We start from the raw sequence: 23586 nt of genomic DNA on the forward strand, positions 1-23586 counted from the left end.
GGGTGTCTCCTCCCACAAGGGAGAAAGTTCTGTGGCTGGTTGGAGAAGGGACACGGGTTTGTCTCCCTACCCCCACCTCTGGCCCCACACTGTGATGGTGCTATGCAGTCCCCTGCCAGGACCACCAATGCCCGGCTGCCAAGGCATGCTTTGCTAAGACTATGTGAGACTGTAGGGTCATTTATCAGCCCACTACGCCAAGGGGATAGAGTGGTGATTAAGATGGACAAGGTCGGCCAGGCGCAGTGGCTCATGATTGTAATCCCAGCACTTTGGGAGGCTGAGGCGGGTGGATCCCTAGAGGTCAGGAGTTCGAGACCAGTCTGGCCAACATGATGAAACCCCATCTCTACTAAAAATACAAAAATTAGCTGGGCGTGGTGGTGCATGCCTATGATCCCAGCTACTCAGAAGGCTGAGGCAGGAGAATCGCTTGAACCCAGGAGGTGGAGGTTGCAGTGAGCCGAGATCGAGCCACTGCACTCCAGTCTAGGCAACAGAGTGAGACTCCATCTAAAAAAAAAAAAAAAAAAAAAAAAGATGGACAAGGTTTCTACCATCGCAGCATGAGTATCATCATATTGTCAGCACATGAGTATCAATCAGTAAACAAGGTAATTGCACAGTGGGATAACTACCGCGAATTTAGAAAACTGGCTAGAATGATAGAGAACAGAGTCAGGGAGCCCTTCCCTGGTTATACTGGGTGACTAGAGAAGGATCTTCTGAGGTGTTTAAACAGAGATCTTCAATGAGGCAGGACTTTTGTGGTTGCAGGTCTTAAAAACCTCTCACAGTAACAAGCACACACACGAAAAGGATTTATTGGCTTGCACAAGGAGAAAAGCAAGGAGTGTTTTACTTCAGGTATAGCTGGATTTCGTCAGGAATCTTCCTCCATCTTTTAGTCTTGCTCTCCAGTGTTGGCTGCATTCACATGCAGGTTCACTCCCTAAGGGTCCTTTCTACAAACCCCAGGAGATGGTAGAAAATGACCAGGATTGGGACTCTGATTGGAACACCTGAGGTCAGAGGACTATGTTTGAACAAAATTCTGGCCAGGGAAATGTAATACTCTGATTGGCTGGTGGAATGGAGTACTCTGATTGGCCAGTGGAATGGAGTAGTCTGATTAGCCAGGCTTGCCAGGGATCCGGTTATGCCAGCCAAACAAAATGGGTTGAGGGGGCAGAGGTGTGAAGCTCCCATAGTGGGACAGGGTGGCTGGCAAACCCCACAGATTTCAAGGAGGAGGAGGAGCCAGTTGACTGAGCATGGGGCAGGTAAGAGGAGTTCCTGGCAGAGGAGACAGCGAGTGCAAAGATTCCAATGGGGAAGGCAATGTGACCTGTTTGAGGCAGTCAGGAGACCCCCCTCACTCTCTCAGGTGCCTTCTCCTGGCCCCTACGCCCCCTAGCTTCCTGTTGCAGCACTTACCTCTCTGGGCTGGAAGCCAGTCTGGCTTCTCTCCCCACAGTCTGGGGCCCTCCTTCTGGGAGGTCCTCCTTGCCTCCCACAGTGAGGGGTTTGGACTTCCAGCTAGACCACCCAGCTAAAGCAGGTAAAAGTGAGAACCTGCCCCTGAGGGGCCGGGCGCGGTGGTCACGCCTGTAATCCCAGCACTATGGGAGGCCGAGGCGGGTGGCTCACAAGGTCAGGAGATCGAGACCATCCTGGCTAACACGGTGAAACCCCGTCTCTACTAAAATTACAAAAAATTAGCTGGGCACGGTGGCGGGAGCCTGTAGTCCCAGCTACTCAGGAGGCTGAGGCAGGAGAATGGTGTGAACCCTGGAAGCGGAGCTTGCAGTGAGCTGAGATCGTGCCACCGTACTCCAGCCTGGGCGACAGAGCGAGACTCCGTCTCAAAAAAAAAAAAAAAAGAGAACCTGCCCCTGCTACAACAGTGTCCCCCTTATAGACCTTTGGTGCCCTCGAAGGATTCCCCAGTTATGTGTGCAGAGACACTCAGTCCCCAATAGAAGCAGAGAACAGTGACCAGAATGATGTACTCAGATTCACAGAGACCATAGTACAACAGCAACATGATGGAGAGGCACAGCTCCCCACAGGGTTCTTCACCCCCACACCTCTCCCTGCCCTTTCTCTCACCTCCACACCATGACAGGTCTCACTCTGTCATCCAGGCTGGAGTGCGGTGGCATGATCTCAGCTCACTGCAACCTCTGCCTTCCGGGCTCAAGCGATCCTCTCCCACCTGTCTCCCGAGTAGCTGGGACCATAGGCATGCACCACCACACCCAGGTAATTTTTTGTATTTTTGGTAGAGACAGAGTTTTGACATGTTGCCCAGGCTGGTCTCAAACTCCTGAGCTCAAGTGATCCACCCCCACCCCCCTTGGTCTCCCAAAGTGCTGAGATTACAGGCGTGAGCCACCTCACCCAGCCTCCCATATTTAAAAAAAAAAAAAAAAAACTGTAAGATATTCACACACCACCCCATATACTGTGCAGTCAGGAAGAGAGGTTCTGAAAACAGGAAGCCAGGAGGCACATCCTGAGGTCCCCAAGAGTTTCCTGGCACTGACCTTGGTGACAGAAGCAGTGTGTTTTGAGGGTGGGGGAAGCCACAGGACAGTCTGGCACACAAGGAAGACAACTCATGGCAGAATAATAATAATTATTATAATAACAGTATCATACATCAAGGACAAACCCAGCTGCCCCAAGCCTACTGCAAAATCTGTATGTACAGTATAGTCTATGTGGGTAGGGTACAGGGCTGCCCGCCTGCACCCTCAGGCCTTACTCATACCAGCTCCCTGAGGAGGGGCCGGCCCCTCCTCTTGCCCCTGTTGAAGCTTGGCACAGGCTGGGGAGGCTGGCACTGCCAACGCCATCCCTCCGTGTTGGGCAAGCCTGTTCCAAGGGGCTGGACCCACCTCCCCGACTGTGGCCTGGCTGCAAGGGATTGGGGGTGAGCTTGTTGAGGGACAAGGCAGTGGCAGCTGTGGGGTGTGTCTCATCTGAGTCCCCTCTCCACCCCTACCGGCTCTTCCTGCGGGCCTGCCCATGGCAGGAAGGGGCCAGGGACACTCATGGCACAGACAGGGCATGCAGAGCGGACCCATGGCATGCTCGGCCCGCCGGGTGCCATGCAGCTGTCCTGGACTGCTGGGTAGCTGTCAGAGGGCTGAGTCGGTGGTGGAGTTCAAGGATCCCCCGATGGGCTGGGCTGCTGATTCAGTCTGTGGTGGGGTCTCCTGGGAGCTGGGCCCTTGGGTAGGCAGCTGCAGAAATTCTGGAAGTACCAGGTCCTCTTTCCTCAGAAGGCCCCTCTGGTCGTGGGCCCCGCTGCTCTGCACCCGGTTCAGCAGCTCTACCAGGCCTGGAGGCAAGCCACAGCATGAGGGCCTCCCGGGCAGACCTGCCTATATGCCAGCCCACAATAGTCCCGCTGCCTTACTGTGGCCACTGCCTCCCTGGCCCCAGCACCTATGGCCTGTGGCCCCCTGTTCCAGCCCCTTTGACCCCCCAACCCCCATCCTTCCTGTTCCACGCCCAATGGCACCCAGCCCCCTGCCTTAGCCCAAGGCTCTCTGATGCCACCCTGAATGGTCCCCAACCCCACTGCCCTAGTCTCTCTGATCCCCAGCTCATCCACCATGTACCTTCGATGTCACAGGTCTGCCGCTTTCCAGTAGCACTACTGGGCACCTTCACCAGAGAACTGGGGGACGCTGGAGGGGGATGGGTGGCCTTGTCCTGAGTTCTAGGTGGGCAGCCCTGCGAGAATGTGGGGTCAGAGCCAAAATCGGGAGGGGAGAAGCAGAGGGTGGAAGAGGCCACTCGCCTTTTGCTCACCTGGCTGCGGCAGGGAGATTTGTCACGGGCTTTGGAGATCTTCACACCTGCAGCAGACAGCGCCATAGTTAGTGTTTGCCTCCCACCTGGACCCCCTTCCTCCTGGGCCACAGCTGTTCCAGATCAAGCCCCGAGGCCAACGTCCCCTACCTGGAAGAGTGTCCAAAACCAGTCTCTGGGCCGCCACCGAGCTCACTAGCGTCCCCAGATCCAGAGGCTGCTTCTCGCCTGGCTGTGGGGAGAGGTCAGCAGCCCGCGGTACAGGCCTCCGCCCCGCCCCGCCCCGCCCCGCCCCGCCCCGCCCCTCCCCTCCCCTCCCCTCCCCGCCTCGCCCCGCCTCGCCCCGCCTCGCCCCTCCTCGCCTCGCCCCGCGGGCCGGCAGCTCACCCGGTGCAGCGCCACCTCTAGCGCGCTCAAGCCGTGCTTCTCCAGAATGGGCTGCAGCGCCTCCTGCAGCCGCTTGGTGGGCTTGGCTGAGATTCTTACCACGCGCTCCAGCGCCGTCAGCTCGAGCCTGCGCGGAACCCTCGGGCAGCAGAGGGCCGGAGGGCCGGCCCCCCGCCAAACCCTTCCCAGGACAAACGCGAGGGGATGGAGCTTGAACTGCAGAAGGTGGGACTGGCTTGTAGGGGGCGGGGTTTGTCCCAGGGGCGGGGCTAGCACGAGGGGCGGGGCCTGGGGAGCCAGGTAGCTCTAGAACAGGGCCTGAAGGGAGCGTCAGGACCTGGGACCCAGACTTGGGGGCAGGACACTCACTCGAAGGTGATCCTGTTTTCCAGCCGCACTTCCTGATCCGCCAGCACGGTGCAGTCCTGATCCAGGACCAGGGCCTTCTGTGGATGCCAGGCAGGGTCTAAGAGTCCCTCCCCCAACCCCCAGCCATCCCTGTGGGTCTGAGAACAACTTCACGCCCTCCCATGGCCACCACTGGGGCTTCCTAGAGGGAGGGATGGAGGGGGGAAGAGCTGTAGGGGAGCAAATGGGTTAAGGTACCAAGCTGGAGTCCAAGCCCAGGAAAGCCAAGGCCAGGGAGAAAAGTGGCAAGAATGCTGGACATTCTTGGGGAAGGACAGAAATTACGAGAAACGTAGCTGCTGGCATGAAATGATAAGGGGCAGGCCTAGATCCGGGATCCCTGGCGTACTCTTTCTGTGCCAGGACAGGCTCTGCCTCCAGGACAGTTGTCCCGTGTCCCTCAGGTGTGTGAAATCCGACCAGACCAGCTGGAAGCATTTCCTCCCTCACCACCCACCTTTGATCAACCACCCTGGCCTGGTCCCATTTTTGACATTTGTCCACTTCTCTCCGTTCCCCGCTACTAAGGACACTTCTTGTTTCCTCATTCAAAAAGGGCCCACTCTCAAACTGCTGTGAAACCAGAGGATGTGAAGCATCTGGCACAATGCCTGGCACACAGTAGGTACATAAACAGTAACTCTCGTGATGACCACCTTCAGAGGACCCACTGCCTGCTCCAGCCTGATGTGGGGGTTGGGGGCAGCATCTCCCAGGCAGTAGGCTTATGCTGTGCTGCAGGAGCAGGTGGAGTGTGGGTGAGGAAGTTATATTTAGCACGTATGAAAGCCCATCTGGGCTGCTGGCAGCCGCCCTAGCGGCCTGAGAAGAGTGGGCAGAACGCCTCCCACTACTGCCCTCGCACCCCTGCACTCCAGGCCCCTGAACATGGCCCGCAAGTACCCGCCTGCAGGCCTTTGCCTAAGCTGTTCCCTCTGCCTGGAATATCCTCCCCCACAGCTCTGCCAGGCAAACTCCTCCCCATCCACATCAACTGCTGCTTCTTCCATGAAGCCTTCCGGACACCAGCCAGAAATGCCTACCCTCTCCCAAGAGACCTTCTCTGGAGTTTTCACTCTTCCTCCTCCCTGATCACTCCCTGCTTGGCTTACTTTCAGCCTGTGGGCCAGGAGGACAGCCCCAGATCTAGGTTCCTCTCCCCCACACACCTGGCAAGGCCTTAGGACTTGTCTACCAGGTAAATGAAATCCCGATGGCCCCCTGGAAGGTAGCATTCTCCCTTGAGATTCCCCTGACTGAATGGTTTCCTTTAAAGCCAGTTTTCCCCTAGGTCTTCTTTAAAGTTTAAGCTAGTTTGCACCTAAAGGAAAAAGTTCATTGGTTAGGTGCAGTTGGGTGCCCCTAGAGGCTAAGGAGGTGAGGGCACCCCACGGATGGCCATTTCCAGGATGGGTCTCTGGGGATGGGAGTCTGGACTCTGGGAATGATGAGGGGCAAACCCCAGCTCCAACAGTGGTTCTCTCCAGTTTTACCTCCCTAAGATCACCACAGTAGGATGCTAGAGGAAGCTGGAAACCTGGAAGGACATGAGGTGGGGGGTGGGTGGATGTCTGAGTGAGTGAAAGTTGGTGCTGAGCTTGCTTTGGAGTTGGGTTGAGAACTTGAATTGGGGCTGGAGGCATGACTGAGCAGAGACAGAAATGGAGTTGGGGTCAGGATCAGGAAGGAGGTTAGAGTTGGAGCCAGGTCAGGTTCCCACCTGTTCATTGCCCACCAGGTAGACCTTGATGTCAGGTAGAGAGAGGCCTCGTTTCTCACAGATCCCTGCCAGCATGTCTCGGATGGTGAGGCCAGGTCTGGCCAGGGCCAAGGAGGCTGTGCCATCGGGCAGGTACACACAGCAGTACTTGCCTGGCCGGCTTTCACTTTCACCCTCCGTGCTCCCAAGGCTCTTCCGGTGGCTCTGATTCAGGGAAGGAGTGGGGGAGATTGTGTGTACACATGCAAGGGCATGCACACAGGTACACAGAGACAGGTAAGCTTGCTGGGGCTCAAGCATGCACACGCACTCCCAAGGCAGGCAAAGATACGTCCTCCTGCAGGAACACATGTATGCACACCCAGGCATACGTGCACCTAGAGACGGGTCCACTCGCTGATTCCCACACACGTGCTGTGTATACACACCTGGGCGCTGCACATGTGCACACATCTGCCGACTGAGGATGTATACCCATGACATATATGGGGACCAATATAGTGAGGACAGGAGACAAGTAAGGAGGCTGAAGGGTTGGCTGGGAGCAAGCTGGGAGACGCAGTAAGGACAGCAACTTGGAATGAGGGCCACCACATAAACGGGCCCGAGTAGTGACCCTAGCCCATAGAGCATCTCGTCTTTCCCAACAGTCGTCTCACCTCAGATTTGCTGCTGACAAAGGCTAGGAAGCCAAGGTCCAAGCTGGCGGAGGAGTTGAGGGAGCCCTGAGACTCTCGGCGCAAGGCGGCGTTTGCAGTCCCGCCCAGCTCTAGTGAAGAGGGAGCGATGAACGCGAACAGCCCCCCGCCCTCACCCATCCTCTGCGGAAGCCTGTTCCCCACTGGTGGGCCTTGTTTGGAGCCATCCTGCAGGGGCCCAGGTGTAAACCCCTGGGAGCGACACCACCGTTGGAGATTTCCAAACGTCTGTCGTCTAGCTCAAGACCCGAACCACCCAGGGGAGTGTGGTGGTCACTGGGACCTGCGTTTCAATTTTCACAGCCTTACAGACTGTGGGCCACGTAGGACGAAGGGGGCACTCCCCAAACTTGCCCAAACTCCCGCCTTCCCCACATCTCTGTTGCTCGCTCCTGCCCTCACCCCTGCGGAAGGACTTGCGGAGAGGGCGGCCTCCAGGACCCTCAACGGGTGGCAGCTGCCCCAACTCCTCCACACCCAGCGGCAGCGACTTCCCGGGCTTCAGCTTCGGCTTCTGTGGGTACAGGGGAGGCGCTGGCACCGGGCTGGGCCCCAGCCCGCATGCAGACCGTGGGCACAGACCCGCAGATATGCACCCGGGGGCGTCCCCTCTTGCACGCGGTCCGCAGGACCCCCCGCCTCGCCCAGTCCCTCGCCCAGTCCCATGCACCTTCCTCGTGGCGTCAGGGCTGCCGAGGCGCGAGGAGCCAGGTTCCCGCAGAGGGCGCCCCTCGGCTTCGGCTAGCAGGCACTCGCGGTACAGCGGGGACTTGACGAAGCGCGCATAGCTGTCGAACTTCATCAAGTTGAAGATCTGCGGGGCGACCCCGGAACAGGTGAGCAGGGGCTGGGGTGGGGACGCTGGGCTGCCTGCACCCAGGCCGGGTCCTTGGGGCTGGCCCCACCCCAAACCTAGGGCGGGATTTCCCAAGCCCCGCCCCGACCTCGGTTCCTATACCCACTCCGGGGTCCAGGCCCGCCCCGAGCTCAGCTAGGCTCCGCCTCTAACTGTCCTTCCCGGATGCCTCTGATACCGCCCTCTGAGCTCCGCCCTGCCTGCCCAGGCATTTGGCTCTGTCTCCGCCTCCAAATTTGCCCCCTCCGCTTTGTAGTTCAGACTCCCCGCCAGGGTCCGACCCCGCCCCTGCGCCTTTTGTCTCCCTTTCAAGGCCAATCCCCCCGGGATCGCCCACCTGAAGCTGCTGTACCCGAAACATGTCCGGCCGGGGCTCGGCCAGCACCTCCTCGCCAAGCCAGGCCTGACGGTCGATGTTCACTGGGCTCAGCGCCTGGCTGGACAGGAACTCCTGGTAGATGTTGCGGGCCTCCTGAGCTAGCTGCAGGAGGAGGGACAGGAGGAGTTGGTCAGGGAGCATGGCCCAGTTCCCCTCTCCCCAGCCCTCGGCCCCAGCTCCCCCTTCCCCCACCTGCTGGGTATCGCTGGCCGGGATCTGTTGGAAGCGCTCGCAGGCCTTCCAGAAAGTCACGTTTTCCGCGCTGAACTCCTTCTTCAGGAACTCCTGGGAAGGGAAGGAGGGGGAGGCAGGCAGAGACTCAGAGACACAGAGACCAAACTGGGGGATGTGATCAAAGAGATTGGGACACAGACAGGGCCAAGAGACCAAGCCAGACAGACAGAGCCAGACAGATGGAGCTAGATCGATCTGAAGACAGGGAGAGAGAATGAGAGGCAGAGACAAGGACAGGGAGAAGGAAGAAAAGTTCCCAGCTGGGAGAAGAGGAAGAGGGTGCTGCAGGAAGTCTAGATGAGGAAGCTGACAGAGGACCCCACTCTGGCCAGCCTGAAGCTCCATCTAAGCCCTGCCCTCTCCCGCGTCCCCCCTTCCCTTTCCCTACCCCAGGCTTACAGTGAAGTAAGCCAGGCCCAGCGGGTCCTGCAGCAGCCGCTCGAAGGACAGGGCCCAGCTGGCCACAGGCTGCTCCTCGGTTGGGAAGGGGCTGCTGGGACCACTGGGGAGGCTGTGGATGCTGAGGGAGCTGCCGCGGCCCTCGCCCTGGCCCTGGGGCCCCGTCGTGCTGCTCAGCTCTGCAGGGGGATGGACAAGTCGGGGTGAGCCTTGTTGCCTTCCCCAGCCCCTGGCACAACCCACCCTACCCTGTCATCCACTCTGCAGCCATGTTCCCTGGAAAGATAGCAGGTGGCAGGGGTGTCCCCACCCATCTCCACCTCCCTCCTCCCTCCTACTCAGCCAGTTCTCCTCCACACATTCTGTCACTTACCTCCATCTGACACAGCCAGAACCTATAAGAGACCCAACAGAGAAAGTCAGACGAGCCCAGTGAGGATTCCCAGGGGACAGTTCTGGGCCCAACTCCCAGGAGCTGGAACTGTGTTCTCCTCCACCTGGGCATCCCCGGCCAGGTTCTACTTGGTCAGGGTTTTGCTCAGGCTGCCCCTGGCTCCCCTTCCATCCTGTGCCAACCACTAAGTACTGGGACTTATGCCAGGTACCTTCCAGCAGCCCCTGGTTCCCTCCTCCCCCAGCCCCTGCTGGGTGAGCCAGGTGTGCATAGCATGGTGGGTAGGAACAGACTTTAGTCTCTGCCACTTACTAGCTGTGTAACTTTGGGCAAGTTAGTTAACTTGTTTGCCTCCATCTGTAATCTGTAAACAGGAGATAATGCCTATTTACAAATGGAGGCAAACCATTTGCCTCCATCTTGATGTGAAGATCAAGTCAGTTTAATATATTCACAGCATTGGCTGGACACGGTAGTTCACACCTGTAATCCTAGCACTTTGGGAGGCCGAGATGGGTGGATCACCTGAGGTCAGGAGTTCGAGACCGGCCTGGCCAACATGGTGAAACCCAGTCTCTACTAAAAATACAAAAAAAAAAAAAAAAAATTAGCTGGGCGTGGTTGTGGATGCCTGTAATCCCAGCTACTCAGGAGGCTGAGGTGGGAGAATCACTTGAACCCAGGAGGCTGAGGTTGCAGTGAGCTGAGATCGTGCCATTGCCCTCCAGCCTGGGTGACAAGAGCAAAACTCTGTCTCAATAAAAGAAAATCAAATAAAAATATATCCACAGCATCTAGAACAGGGGCCAGCATGTGATATGGGCTGTATAAACATGTGCTGTCTTTGAGGAAGGAGAGGTGTCTCTGCAGCCAGTAATCTTCTTATTGCATGTGTTTCCTATTGGGCCCAGGGTCCCATTACCACCTTGGGAGGGCGCAGGATGCTGTTCTATAGTACAGAGCAGTGGTTCTCAAACTTCAGTGCAGAGTGGGAGGACCCCACCTCTGGAGATTCAGGTTCAGTAGGTCCAAGATGGGGCCTGAGGCTGTCCATTTCTACCAAGCTCCCAGGCAATGCTGATGCTGCTGGTTCAGGGACTACTCTGTGAGTAGCACTGCTGCAGTAGCTAACTCCATCCTTGCCCCCAATGCACAACTCTGGTTTCTCTGGGAATCCCAATCATTAGTGAAACAGAAAAACTCTCCTCTCAAAATGACTCTTGCGGTGGTTTCTCTTGTTTCTCTTTTTACCTTCCTAGCAGCTCCTCCAGCTTCCCCACTATCTCCCACTCATGCAATGTGGCGTCAACCCCCCTCTGGCTCTGTCCTGGGCACTTTGTCCCATCCACAGATCCGCAGCTCCAGACACACATAACTAACTTCCTGGTAACAGCTCCAGTGCCTATCACCCCTGACTCTGGGTTAGAGGGCAGGACAGAGGCTCAGGGTGTGTGAGAGGAGGGCAGGGCCAGGCAGCCCAGCGGAGGGGGGCGAGTCCCCCCTCAAATGTCCCACAAGCCCTCAAGCTCCCAAATGGAAGTCCCAAATGGAAGCTCCCTCTGCCTCCACCAAAACACAGTACCAAACCAGCTTCCTTGCCCCCATCTTTCTTCCCATCACCTGGGCTTCCAACATCAGGGCTTGAGTCATCCCCAGTTCCTACTTCCCACTTACCTCCTACATTTTCACCATGCCCTGTCACAGAAGTTCCTACCACCAGCCCCTTATTCCCTCCCAACTGGAAACAGGCCTGCAAACATCTCCACCCCTGGAAAGCCCCCCCACCCCCACCCTCCTGAATGGAACCTCCCTCTCTGTTTCCTACTCTCACCCTGAGAGTATTCAGGTCACAGGGTGGCCATCTGCGGGCCAGATCCGGTCTGCAGATATGTGGGAAATTACTATGATCTTGGCCCTCTCAGGTTTTATTATTATTATTATTATTATTAATTTATTTATTTATTTAAAGGTATTTTCCACATTTAAAAAGCAAGAGATTTTAAATTCCACTTGCTCCATGAGACTGTAATGCTCCAGCTCCTTCCCAGCAGGACAACCTTGTCCGGGATTGAGCAGCCACCACCTTCCCCAAAAGGGCTTACACTCTTCTCAGAGGCCTCTGGGGCCAGTTTAATGCATTTATGTTACTTATGGAGGCAGTGGGAGGCAGGCTCAAATTTGGGAGGTCAAATTTGTGCTGTGTGACTTTGGACGAGGTACTTAACCTCTCTGCGCCTCAGTTTTTTCCTCTCTAAAAATGGAGCAAATAATGGTACTGACTTCGAAGGATTGGTGCGATTAAATGAGTGAAATATATATAAAGAACTCAGAACACTATCGGGCGTGTAGTAAATGTTCAAGGAACGTTAGTATTAATGTTGTTCTTGTGTCAGTATTGATGCCTGACCCCGCTACACATTCGAGTTTGCCACTCCCGCCATAGAAGGAAAGACCACAGGTGTTGGGGGGGTCTCTCAGACCCGGACTCAAACCCCAGCCCTGACTTTTTCCAGTTTTACAACTTCGGGCTCCTCCCTGAGCTGCGCTTCCCATCTGGAGCCCGGGGATAAGAAGTTGCAGCGGAGGGCAGCGAGTTAGCGCAGAGCGCGCTGGGCGGGGCGTCGGGCCCAGCACGCCCCGCCCCCGTCTCCGGCCCCGCCCCTCCTGGCCCTGCTCTCGTGCTCCCCGCTCTGTCCTCCCCGCAGAGTCAAATCCCCCAACGAAAGTCGGTGCTTCCCACGGCGACAGGAGAAAGTCCCCACTCCGAGGGCGGCAGAGGGCTGCGAGGAGGGACGGGACGAAGCCTTTCCCCGCGCGGCCGCAAGGTTCCTCTGCAGCCTGCACCTACCTGCCCGCGCCCGGGCTCCTCCTCCCCCGGCTGTACCGCCACGGTGTTCCCAGCCTCGGAGACGCAGTCATCGCCCTCCCCCAGATCCCCGAGAATCACACGGACTCGCCCTCCTCCGCTGGGCTGCCTGGCCCTGCCCTCCTCGCGCACACCCTGAGCCTCTGTCCTGCCCTCTAACCCCGAGTCAGGGGTGATAGGCGCTGGAGCTGGCGCCAGCCAGCACTTCAATTTTGTTTGGCCCTCACAGGTTTATTTTCCATATTCTGCTTAACTGAATGTCGTTAAGTGGGGCTGCCTGCCAGATCCTCCCCAGGCCCCACCCCTCCCCACGGTGCCAACCCGGGCCCTTTCCCTGCCCCCGGAGGCACGTTGCGGTTGCCAGGTTACGACTAAAACCCTACCTGGGCCTGACTAATGAACCCCCTTCAGCCTCACCCATTTCCCTCCCCCTCACCTCCACCCTACACTTCACCGAACTTTTCTATTTTCCCCACACCCCTGCTTCCGGCTTTGCCATTACCAGTGCCTGGGTATCTGCTCCTGTTCTTCGCTTGGAATTGCTCCCCAATCTCTGCCCATTGACATTAGTCGTCCCCAAACACCAGGCCCCTTGAATGCCCCTTCCCACCACGTGCTTATCCACCCATGTCCCGGCCTCTCTCCCCTGCCAGTCTGGTGGCCCGTGGAGTCCTGGCCTGGTTGGTGGGAGGGGTCAGATCTGAACTCCCTCCTCAAGAAGCACCCTCTTTGCCCTGTGCTCCCAAGCAGCCATCAGGACCCTGGCCTTGGCACCCCTTCACTAGGGATTCTCAGCCCCTGAATGCCACCTGTAGCTCTCCATCCTGAGCCTCTCTTGCCCTGACAGTTGTTGATAGCATAGCTGGAGCTGAAATTGAGTAGGGACAGAAATCTGGAGATGGGTGGGAGTGGGGGTGGAATCCAATTCCAGCCCTGCTATTTGGGAACAAGTAACTTCTCTGAGCTTCAGTTTTCCCTGGGTAGCATGGGGCTCAGCACTCCCAATTTCCTGAGGCTGCTGTGAAGCTTGAATGAGGCCCCATGAGTGAAAGCACCAGGCATGCCACAATCAGAGCAGCACCCCACAGCAGAGTGAGGTGCAGGCGTGCAGGGGCCTTGCAGGGGCCTTGCAGGGGCTCTGGCCTGCCCTGGCTGCCACTGCAGGGCCTGGGGAAGTTGTGTTGAGCAGGGCTGGCCTCCCCTGCTTCAGCCTGCTTGAGAAGAAGTGGTGAGTGAATGGAGAAAAGGGGAAGAAAGGGCAAGGAAGGGTGTGGTGGCCAGTGACACACGGACCCAGGCTTGGACCTCGGCTGGTCATATTTTTTTCTTAGGAATTTGGTCCTGGGGGAGCTGCTGGCACCTGAAAATGCTAAGGTGAGAGTAAGGCCCCAATTTCCTGAGCTTTGACTGTGTGGCAGGCACCCTCTGGCAGCACACATTCATGTCCTCACTCCATCTTTACAGGTATCTTGTGTGGCAGGTATTATTACCCCCAGTTTACAGATGAGGCAACTGAGGCCCAAAGAAGCCACACAGCTGAGATGTGGCGGAACTGAGATTAGAACTCAAGTTTGCCTGATTCTGGAGCCTGAGGCCTCCCCACCCTCTACCCAAGCTGACTCCCTTTGTGGACCAAGGAAGCCTGGAGGCCCAGGACCTCAGCCCTTGGGGCACCGGTGGGCAAGTCTAATCTGGCATGACCTGCCCAGGGGCTCCTCTTGAACTGTGCCCTCTAGAGGGATCAGACCTTGAAGGAGGGCCAATTTTCTGAGCATCTTCTATGCTGGGCACCCTCTACCATCCTCTTGAGGATTTCATCCTAGCTTGAGGGGCTGCAAGACCCTGACTGGAGATGTCCACACAGAACCTGGGTGTCTGATCCCTTCAACTTGAACCAGCCTGTGGAGATGACCCCTGGCCTTGCCCCTGTATAAGGCCACCCTGAACTCAAGTGCCCTGAGCTGGACGCCAGGGACAAAGAGAGAGCTACATGGGCTTTGCCTTGCAGGTCTTCCTGCCAGGAGGGGAAGACTAGGCCCTCCGACAGGACAGGCCAGGCTAACTGCCCCTCCAGGCTTAACTCTCAGCCTCCCCTAGGGCCCTGTCCCTGTGTTTGCCCACAACCAGGCCTATGCCGTGCCCTCCCTCCTCCAGCTTGCAGACCCTTTAGGGACCATCTCCTACAACACGGTGCATGGAGCTAGTGGAGAGTCTCGCTCTGTCGCCAGGCTGGAGTGCAGTAGCACGATCTCAGCTCACTGCAACCTCTGCCTCCCAGGTTCAAGCCATTCTCCTGCCTCAGCCTCCCAAGTAGCTGGGACTACAGGCACCCACCACCACACCTGGCTAATTTTTTGTATTTTTAGTAGAGAAGGGGTTTCACCATATTGGCCAGGATGGTCTCAATCTCTTGACCTCATGATCTGCCTGCCTCGGCCTCCTAAAGTGCTGGGATTACAGGTGTGAGCAACTGCGCCTGCCTCCTCTCTCCCTCCCTCCCTTCCTTCCTTCCATCTTTTTTTTTTTTTTTTTTTTTTTTTTTTTTTAATATATATATAGGATCTTGCTCTTTCACCCAGACTGCAGTGCAGTCTGAGTGTGATCACAGCTCACTGCAGCCTTTACCTCCTGGGGTCAAACAATCCTCCCAGCTCAGTTTCCCAGTAGCTGGGACTACAGGTGCATACCACCATGCCCAGCTGATTAAAAAGAAGATGGGTCCTTACTATGTTGCCCAGGCTGGTCTCAAACTCCTGGGCTCAAGCGATCCTCCTGCATTGGCCTTCCAAAGCGCTGGGATTCCAGGCTTGAGCCACTGCCTGGTATTTTCACCTGTGTCTTTTGTGCCTTGCCAGACTAGGGGGCAGGGACTAGGGCTGATGGGCCTGGGTTGGGAGTGTCTAGGATAGGGGCAGTGGCAGCACCAAGTAGGCAGTAAGGAGGGGTTGTTGAATGAATGAGTGAATAAGTACATGAACAAATGAAATGGTAAAGAGGCTGTGTGAAGACATCCCTAGGAAGGGGGCTGGGAGATGTCTCCAAGTGACAGGTTTCCTTGCAACTGCCTGACAAGCTGAATGGCAGAGAGGCAAGGCTGACAACTGAAGCTTCCACAGCAGGGAATGATGGTGGCGGGAGGAGAGGTAGGGGAGGACCGGGGCCAGGCAGTTCTGGGGGTTCGGATGCTGACGCTCTACTCTTCGGCTGACCTTGGCACAGCATTTACTTCTCTGAGCCTCCCTTGGGAGGTAACTCATGGAGGGACCAGACATACCAGTCCCCCAGGCGCCCCTCCATCCACATCCCCACCTCAGATACCAGTGCCTGTTTAGCCCTTCCTGCCCTAGCTGTGCAGGGCCGCGGGAAGCTACTCAGTGACCAGCAGGCAGCCAATCTGTGACCCTCGGGATTCTAAGAAGTGGCACAGAGAGTTCGGAACAGGCCCAGGAAGGGCAAAGATAAACCTGTGTGTGACAGTTCTGAGAGGAGCCGGGGCGTCTGTGGGCTTGATGGAACTGGGGGCAGACCTTGGGGGCACCCTCCCCGCTCTGGGTGACTTTTGAGTAGAGAAGTCACAGGCTGACACAGAAGGGGCAGCGGCTGGGTCTGTCTCTGGGCCCCCTGTGCTGCCCTGTAGTTCTAGGCACTGTCCCAGAAGTATAAATCCAGTTGCCCTCCCGGGGTGGGCCTGAGGTTAGCCTCCTTGGCTTCCTGGCCCGGTCGCCTAGGGAAGGACGAGCCAAGTGTCATGCCTGTGGCGTGGGAATGCAAGGGAGGTGGGTTTTCTTTTTGCACTTTCATGGTGGGGTCGGTACTGCAGACAGTGAGATGGGGGGCTGAGCTGGCTTTGAAGGGTGGCCTGTCTCCCAGCCGGCCAGCCCGGGGCTGGGCAGGAAAGAGATGCTGGAAGAAGAAGAGGTAGAGGCAGGTTTTGGGAACTAAGGGGCAGGAGTGGTGATGAGGGTGCCTCAGCTTCTTGGTGAGGCAGGAGATCTTTGAATTGGGGCTGAAAATGTAGGGGGCACTGGGCTGACAATTATGCAGCCCCCACAATGGGTCAAAGGCCTCATATGCATTATTTCACTCTATCATCTCAACAAGCCTTGAAATTCATTCCAACCTCTTCATTTTATGGATGAGGAAACTGAGAGCTGGCGAGGACCCTCCCTCCAGTAAGAGAGAACAGAACCAGGACTGGAACCCAGGTCTCTCTAGAGCCACTGGCTTCAGCCCATGATACTAGGCTGGGGCCTGGTGGTTGGCCAGGACACTGGCCTTCCCGAGGTTGTTAAGAGGGACTCTTCCAAGTGAGGGGGAAACCCTAGGGAGAGAAGGGAGGCCCAGCACAGCTTGCCCCATCTGCTGAATGAATGAGAAGAGCCACATCCTCTGAGGGCAGCTCTGATCTGGGGTTAAGCAGCCAGGGAGAGGGTTAGGGGGTGGGGCAGCTGCAGCCAGGGGGATCCTAGTGCTCAGCCCTTCCTGGAAGCTCAGGAATAGAACAGGCAGAAGCTGCATCAACCTGGTCTGACCCTGCTGCCCCATCCCGGGCTGCCCAAACAATGCTAGCGCTGGCAGGAAGCCTCTGGAGTAGCTCTGGCTGGAGGACACTGACCCAGCAAGAGCTGCCACTAAGATGACCTTGGGCACCTGGAGCAGGGGGTGAGGAGGGGAGGACTCAGGCTGAGCGGGATGTAGGGGCTTGAGCCACTGTGGGGATGTGCAGGGGGCAAGGAGCACATCAACTGTCCCTGAGACCCTGGGATGCAGCCCCAGCCCCAGATGCAGCAGCTGAGGGAGTGGTGGGGGCTGGACCAGAAGCCTGTGCCCACTCTGCTCTGGCCTCATTGCCAGGGTTGTACCAGGCTCCCAGCTGGTTGTCCCAGGCTCCCATCTAGGGGTGAGAGCACCAGGTCCCACCACCTGCTGCTGTCTGTACCCAACTTCTCTCGCCTGCTGGCAGCCCGTGGGCTCTTGCCTGGCCCTGCCGGGTGTGCCTCCTGGGCTCCACCCTGGGTGTGCCCACCCCCTCCTCGTGGCCCTGGCCCAGAGCCCACACTCACCATGCGCCCGTTGGGGACGCCCAGGTGCTTGGGCTTCCCTGGCATGCCGCTGCCGATCACGGGTCCCCGCCGCGGGGGCTGCCCACCATGGGGACTGTGGGCAGCGCCGGCCAGAGCTTGCACGGTGGCGGGCAGGCAGCGGAGAGAGCCCGACTCGGCTCCTGCGGGCCCTCACATCCTGAAACACCGCTCACTACCTCTTTTCTCTGCCACAGGAAGTGTCTCTATAGAAACCAAACCACAGAAAGAAGCAAGGTCTAAGAGAGCGAACGCCTCTTCCTACACACACACGCGCGCACACACACACGTTCACGCACACACACGCCACCAACACACTCCTGGCAGCATCCCGCACAGGCACCAACACAAGGCAGAGGCTTCCGTGTGCCCAGCAAGGAGCCCAGCCTGGTCTGGCCAGGACCAGGGAGCTCTAAGTTCATGCCTGGGCTCACAGCACACGAGTAAACATACCTAGGCACCTTCATCCACCCTGGGGGCATTCCTGTGGACATGTACACACGTGCACTGGGACCTGTGTATCCAAACATGTACTTTACTCGGCACACACTTATCTCATACCTACTGTGTGCCAGACAAACATGTGCTCAGTACCCCTCTCCTCCACAGCTGTAGGGTACCTCTAGCTCCGGACACCTACAGCCTCCTTCCATGCATGTAGCCAGGTCTGCAGACAGATGGATAACTTGCGCGCATGGCTGTGCATACACAGACATTCAGGTATGCGTGTCATAAACACATGGGCTCTCCCTTGCAAGGGGGACTTGGGTGTATAGTCATGCGCATGCACAGTCCCCTGAACAGGTGCATGTGACAGGCACACCTGAACATAGGACATATGTATTCCGACACTCCAGTGACATATGCATAACCAGGTATGATGCACATGCTCACCTACCTAGGTAGGGGACTGGATCAGGTATATCTGTGGCCAAAGACTTGAGCACATTCATACTCACTCAGAAATCCTGTCTTAGTCAACTCAGGCTGCTATAGCAAAAATACCATAGACCAGGTGAGTTAAACAACAAATATGTATTTCTCACACTTCTGGAGGCTGAGATGACCAAGGGCAAGCCGCTGGCACATCTGGTGTCTAGAGAGAGCCTTCTTCCTGGTTTGCAGACAGCCGTCTTTTTGCTGTGTCCTCACGATAGCAAGTGGAGGTAAAGGAAGCCAGCTCCCTCCTGTCTCTCTTTATAAGGACACTAATTCCTAATCCCACCCTAAGGGGTTCTCTTTCATGACCCAATTACCTCTCAAAGGCCCTGTCTCCAAAGAACACCTTTCAGGTTAGTGTTTCAACGCATGAATTTTGGGGGATATAAACTTTATTTGATAGCATGTAGTGTTGGCTGAAGGGTGGGCATCCTGCCCTCGGCCCTGACCTGGCCCCAGATGAACTCTAGTTTTTAAAATTTTAGCTAGGGTCCTTGGTTTGCCTCTTTCTCACACATGCGTGTCCCCACTGCAAGGACTTACATTTGCTTCTAAGCGTGGGTTTACTAAGACCCCTCAAGTTGCCCACCATTCTGATTTGAGCTACTCTTTCTCTTTCTTTTTCTTTCTTTTCTTTTGTTTCTGTCTTTTTTTTTTTTTTTTTGAGACAGAGTCTTGCTCTGTTACTCACCCAGGCTGGAGTGTAGTGGCAAGATCTAGGCTCACTGCAGCCTTGACCTCCTGGGCTCAAGCAATCCTCCCACCCCAGCCTTCCAAGTAGCTGGGACCACAGGTGCATGTCAACATGACTGCGTAATTTTTTTTTTTTGGTAGAGATGTCTCCTATGTTGCCCAGGCTGGTCTCAAACTCCTGGGCTCAAGCAATCCACCCACCTTAGCCTCCCAAAGTGCTGGGATTACAAGTCTGAGCCATCGTGCCCAGCCTCAGCTAGTCTTTCTGTAGGGACAAGGTGATACCCACTTCTCCATATTCCACCCTCTGCCCCACTGCCCCCTTCTAGGGCTGTGACCCGAACTCTTCAGTGGCAGAAACTGAATAGCTCTTCACCACAAATTCATGTCCTTTTTTCCTCGGCACATGGGTAACTTTACTTTCCCAGGTTCCCTTGCAGTCAGATGTGGACATGTGACTACTTCCCGCCAATTGAAAATGTGTAGGATTGTAGCAAGGACGAGTCGCAGACAAAACTCCTCCGACACCAGATTAAAGAAGGAAGAGGTTTTTTTATTCGGCCGGGAGCGTCAGCAGACTCGTGTCTTAAGAGCCGAGCTCCCTGAAAAAGAAATTCCTAGCCCTTTTAAGGGGTCTACATGAACAAGTCATAATAGATCAAGTAAGCATGAGGAACGTGACTGGGGGCTACATACATCAGCTAACAGAACAAAAAGTTTTACAGTGCTTTCTCATACAATGTCTGGAATTTACAGATAACATCAGTAGTTTTGGTCAGGGGTTAATATTATTATTATTTTAACCACCAGGGCCAGGTGGTGGCACCAAGGCCGTCTAGCTATTTATCTTACTTCTGTTTCTTTCCAACTTTTTGCTTTCTCCCTTTTCTCCTGTCTTATAAACTAGGGAAAAGGGGAGGTTGGGGAGAAACTGGGAAGGACAACAGGAGAAGTGGTGGCCTCATACCATAGGATGACATGTGTCATTTTTGAGCCAAGGCTTTGAAGAAGTAAGTGTGTGCCCTCCACCCTCCCTCTTTCCCCTTCAGCTGGATGGATAGAGAAGATGAGGAGGCTCAGGGGACTGTGGAACCACAAGAAGGAAAAAGCAGGGTCTGTGTATCAGTGCCTGAAGGCAAGCCACCCACCAACCTGGAAACCAGCTTCAGACCATTATGTAAGCAGGAAGTAAAATTTTTTGAGCCTCCTGACAGATGCACAAACCTTGTAAAAATAGTTGAAAAAAAAAGAATCATCAAAAAAAATTTCAGGTCATTATATACATTAGGGCCTATTTGTTATAGCAGCTAGCACTGCCCTAGTTAATACACTTCTCCTAGCACTGCCTCACCTCTTTCCAGACACCTTGCTTCAGGCCACACAGACGGAGAGATTCAGTCAGACTTGATGAGTGAAAGGGGTTAGGGTGGGTGTTGCTTTTGGGCCTGGACCATTGCCAATGGTGGTCTTAATAAGGTGTGTGACTGTTTCAGTGTGCCTATGGGGGTTGTCGGGTGTGTGATATGGGTGAAGACTTCCTGTCTGCCGTGCCATGGATCTGGACCGTTTCCTAGGTGGCTTTACAGTCCTAGTCCTCACAACCACTTTGTGAGTGGTGCTTATTATTCCCATTTCACAGATCAGGAAACTGAGGCTCAGAGAGAAGTGAGTTGCCCAAGGCTATACATCCTCTTAGAGATCTGCTAAGCTGTGAGCGTGCTTGGGGTGCCTGGAGCTGGGCTTTGGCCACCACAGATGCCCACAGCTCATCTTTTTCCTGCCAAAGACAGTCACAGGCTCTGCCTGGGACCCCCTTTGAAGTTCGTACTCTCCTGCAGAGACACCTCTTCCCTCCTCTCCACCATGGATGCCAGTTCTAGCTCTGACCACATCTTCACCACAGCTAGCCCTGGCTCTTCCCATCGCTTAGCCCTTATCTAGTCTTCTCCATGCCACGAGAGTGGTGGAGTACCTCCACCCACAGAGCACCATCCCCAACTTCTCCCTTCCTGGCTGCCCACAGGGCATCAGTTCCCGATTTAGTCTCTGATCCTTCTTCTCTGTGAAGACCTCCTTGGCCTAGGCCTCACCCTCTCTCCCCCAATCATGATGAATTCAGTCTCCCTATTATCCTCCCTCCAGTCTCTTCTCCTCACCATAGCTAGAGGAATCCACATTGGTCACTCCCATACTTAGAAATATCCCATTGAGTTCTGGGAAAAGGCCATGTTCCTTACTTAAGAATTGAAGGCCCTTTGAGTTTTGGCTTCAGCTCCCCCGCAGCCCCCAACTCCAACTTCTCAGCCATTCCAAACTGCTTGTATTTCATCTGCTCTCACACATCCCTCCCTAGATTGCGGCTCCTCTTCTCTCTGCTGAGAATGCCTTTACCTTTCCTGGAAAACTCCTACTCATTCTTCATGACCCAATTCCAGGTTCTAGAACAAATATTCATTCTTTCACCAATTACTTATTAATCACCTCCTATGTGACAAACACTATTCTAGATGCCAGGGATTCAGCAGTGACCATAGCTGACAAAAATCCCAGTCCCCATGGAGGTCCCATGGAATGTGCATATTTTTGTTTGTATGGGTGCAGATAAATCTCTGGAAGGGGACACTCCTTGCGAGGGGAATGGCAGAAGACTTCTGTTGTGTCTTTTCTTTTTTCTTTTTTTTTTTTTTTGAGATGGAGTTTCACTCTTGTTGCCCAGGCTGGAGTGCAATGGCGCAATTTTGCCTCGCTGCAAACTCCGCTTCCTGGGTTCGAGTGATTCTCCTGCCTCAGCCTCCTGAGTAGCTGGGATTATAGGTGCCAGCCACCATGGTCGGCTAATTTTTTGTATTTTTAGTAGAGACACGGTTTCACAATGTTGGCCAGGGTAGTCTCGAACTCCTGACCTCAAAATGATCCACCTGCCTTGGCCTCCCAAAGTGCTGGGATTACAGGCGTGAGCCACCATGCCTGGCTTGTTGTGTCTTGTATGTCTGTTCTCTCTCTGTCTCCATACACACCACAAGAATGTGTGACTTTTTTGAGACAGAGTCTCACTCTGTCACTCGGGCTGGAGTGCAGTGGCAAGATCTTGGCTCACTGCAACCTCCATCTCCCAGGTTCAAGTGATGCTCGTGCCTCAGCCTCCTGAGTAGCTGGGATTACAAGTGTGCACCACCACACCCAGCTAATTTTTTGTAGAGACAGGGTTTCGCTGTGTTGGCCAGGCTGGTCTCGAACTCCTAGCCTCAAGTGATCCGCCCACCTCGGCCTCCCAAAGTACTGGGATTACAGGTGTGAGCCACCGCGCCTGACCAGAATGTGTGACTTTAATAATAAAAAAGTGAATTAAAAATATATGACCAAGAAAAGATTCAGCACTCAATCCTGAATAAATCCATTCATTCAAGAGGGCAGTTTCTAAAAGGAGCAAGCAACCAACATCCCTCCCTGTGATCTACAAAAGGAGTCATTAATTCAAATGTCTAGAGGAGCCAGGCAAGTGCTGTAAATGAGTGACCAGGTGGGGACCAGCTTAGAAGAGGAAGGCACTGGTGGAGGGGCAGTCCCATTCAGCTCCAGCCTATTGTTCTGTTGTGGGAATGTGTGCCTAGATCTTTTGCTTCTCTTTTTTGGAGGGGGAGTAAAAAACCGGAAGTCTGGATTTCTTTTCTTCTTCTTCTTCTTCTTTTTTTTTTTTTTTTTTTGGTAGAGACGGAGTCTTGCTCTGTCGCCCCGGCTGGAATGCAATGGCGCGATCTCTGCTCACTGCAACCTCTGCCTCCCGGGTTCAAGCAATTCTCCTGCCTCAGCCTCCAGAGTAGCTGGGACTACAGGCGCCCGCCACCACGCCGTTAATTTCTTTCGTATTTTAGTAGAGACGGGGTCTCACCGTGTTGCCCAGGCTGGTCTGAAACTCCCGAGTTCAGGTAATCTGCCCGCCTCAGCCTCCCAAAGTGCTAGGATTACAGGCCTGAGCCACTGAGCTCAGCCGGAAGTCTGGATTTCTGATGTGAATGTACATATTCCGACTTTTTTTTTTTTTTTTTTTTTGTGACAGAGTCTCGCTCTGTCGCCCAGGCTGGAGTGCAGTGGCGCGATTTCGGCTCACTGCAAGCTCCGCCTCCCGGGTTCAAGCCATTCTCCTGTCTCAGCCTCCCGAGTAGCTGGGACTACACACACCTGCCACCACGCCCGGCTAATTTTTTGTATTTTTTACTAGAGACGGGGTTTCACCGTGCTAGCCAGGATGGTCTCGATCTCCCGATCTCGTGATCTGCCGGCCTCAGCCTCCCAAAGTTCTGGGATTACAGGCGTGAGCCACCGCTCCCAGCCTCTATATTCTGACTTTAAAATACTGGTAGTTAAGCCATTTATTAGAATATTAGCAGGTAAAACAGAGCTCTGTTCAGCTGCAGGCCACCAGTTTTCGACCTCTGATTCACAGCTTTCCTGGGCCTTCCATGGACACTACTTGCTGTACCAGGCACTGAGCTCTTTTGCATAGGGATGCGTTCCAGACATCACTGGGGTCCCAGGCCAGGATCTGTGTCTGTTCCTCTTGCTTCAACCCGACTAGGCCTGAGGAGTTGAGGGTAGTGGAGGCCCTCAAATAACTGGTAATTCTGAGTCTCCAAAGGCGCGAAGCTGGGGCGCCTGACGGCAGGCACCGCTTAAAGGCTTACCCAGGGCCCGGGGAGGACAAGGGTT

The 23586-nt window shown here is 55.3% G+C and overlaps 1 protein-coding gene across 2 annotated transcripts; it reads right to left on the minus strand.

Moving 5' to 3' along the window:
- Positions 1 to 2626: 2626 nt before the first annotated feature.
- Positions 2627 to 17375, minus strand: RGS14 (regulator of G protein signaling 14). 2 transcript variants are annotated; one of them, XM_024247663.3, is made up of 15 exons: positions 17230 to 17375; positions 9280 to 9301; positions 8907 to 9085; positions 8466 to 8558; positions 8232 to 8375; positions 7709 to 7852; positions 7441 to 7552; positions 7000 to 7109; positions 6341 to 6544; positions 4582 to 4658; positions 4213 to 4339; positions 3976 to 4057; positions 3826 to 3872; positions 3633 to 3747; positions 2627 to 3349 (listed from the first exon to the last, which is right to left on the minus strand). In XM_024247663.3, exons 1-15 carry the CDS (start codon positions 17272 to 17274, stop codon positions 3147 to 3149), a joined length of 1704 nt encoding a protein of 567 aa, XP_024103431.3. In that variant the 5' UTR covers positions 17275 to 17375; the 3' UTR covers positions 2627 to 3146. The 2 variants fall into 2 exon arrangements, with proteins under 2 accessions (XP_024103431.3, XP_054412263.1); XM_054556288.1 differs by lacking the exons at positions 8907 to 9085; positions 9280 to 9301; positions 17230 to 17375 and having other exon boundaries at positions 8466 to 8852.
- Between the last annotated feature and the right edge of the window lie 6211 nt (positions 17376 to 23586).

The sequence above is a fragment of the Pongo abelii genome, chromosome 4 (assembly GCF_028885655.2).
Source record: "Pongo abelii isolate AG06213 chromosome 4, NHGRI_mPonAbe1-v2.0_pri, whole genome shotgun sequence".
NCBI classification, from domain to species: Eukaryota; Metazoa; Chordata; class Mammalia; order Primates; family Hominidae; genus Pongo; species Pongo abelii.

Excerpts from the sequence above, each read along its gene's own strand:
- RGS14 (XM_054556288.1), bottom strand. The coding sequence starts at position 8,852 with ATGGAGCTTCAGGCTGGCCAGAGTGGGGTCCTCTGTCAGCTTCCTCAT. Across the intron at positions 4,058-4,212 it reads TAGAGGTGGCGCTGCACCGG|CCAGGCGAGAAGCAGCCTCT; the intron begins GTGAGCTGCCGG and ends CTCTCCCCACAG. Across the intron at positions 3,748-3,825 it reads AATCTCCCTGCCGCAGCCAG|GGCTGCCCACCTAGAACTCA; the intron begins GTGAGCAAAAGG and ends ACATTCTCGCAG.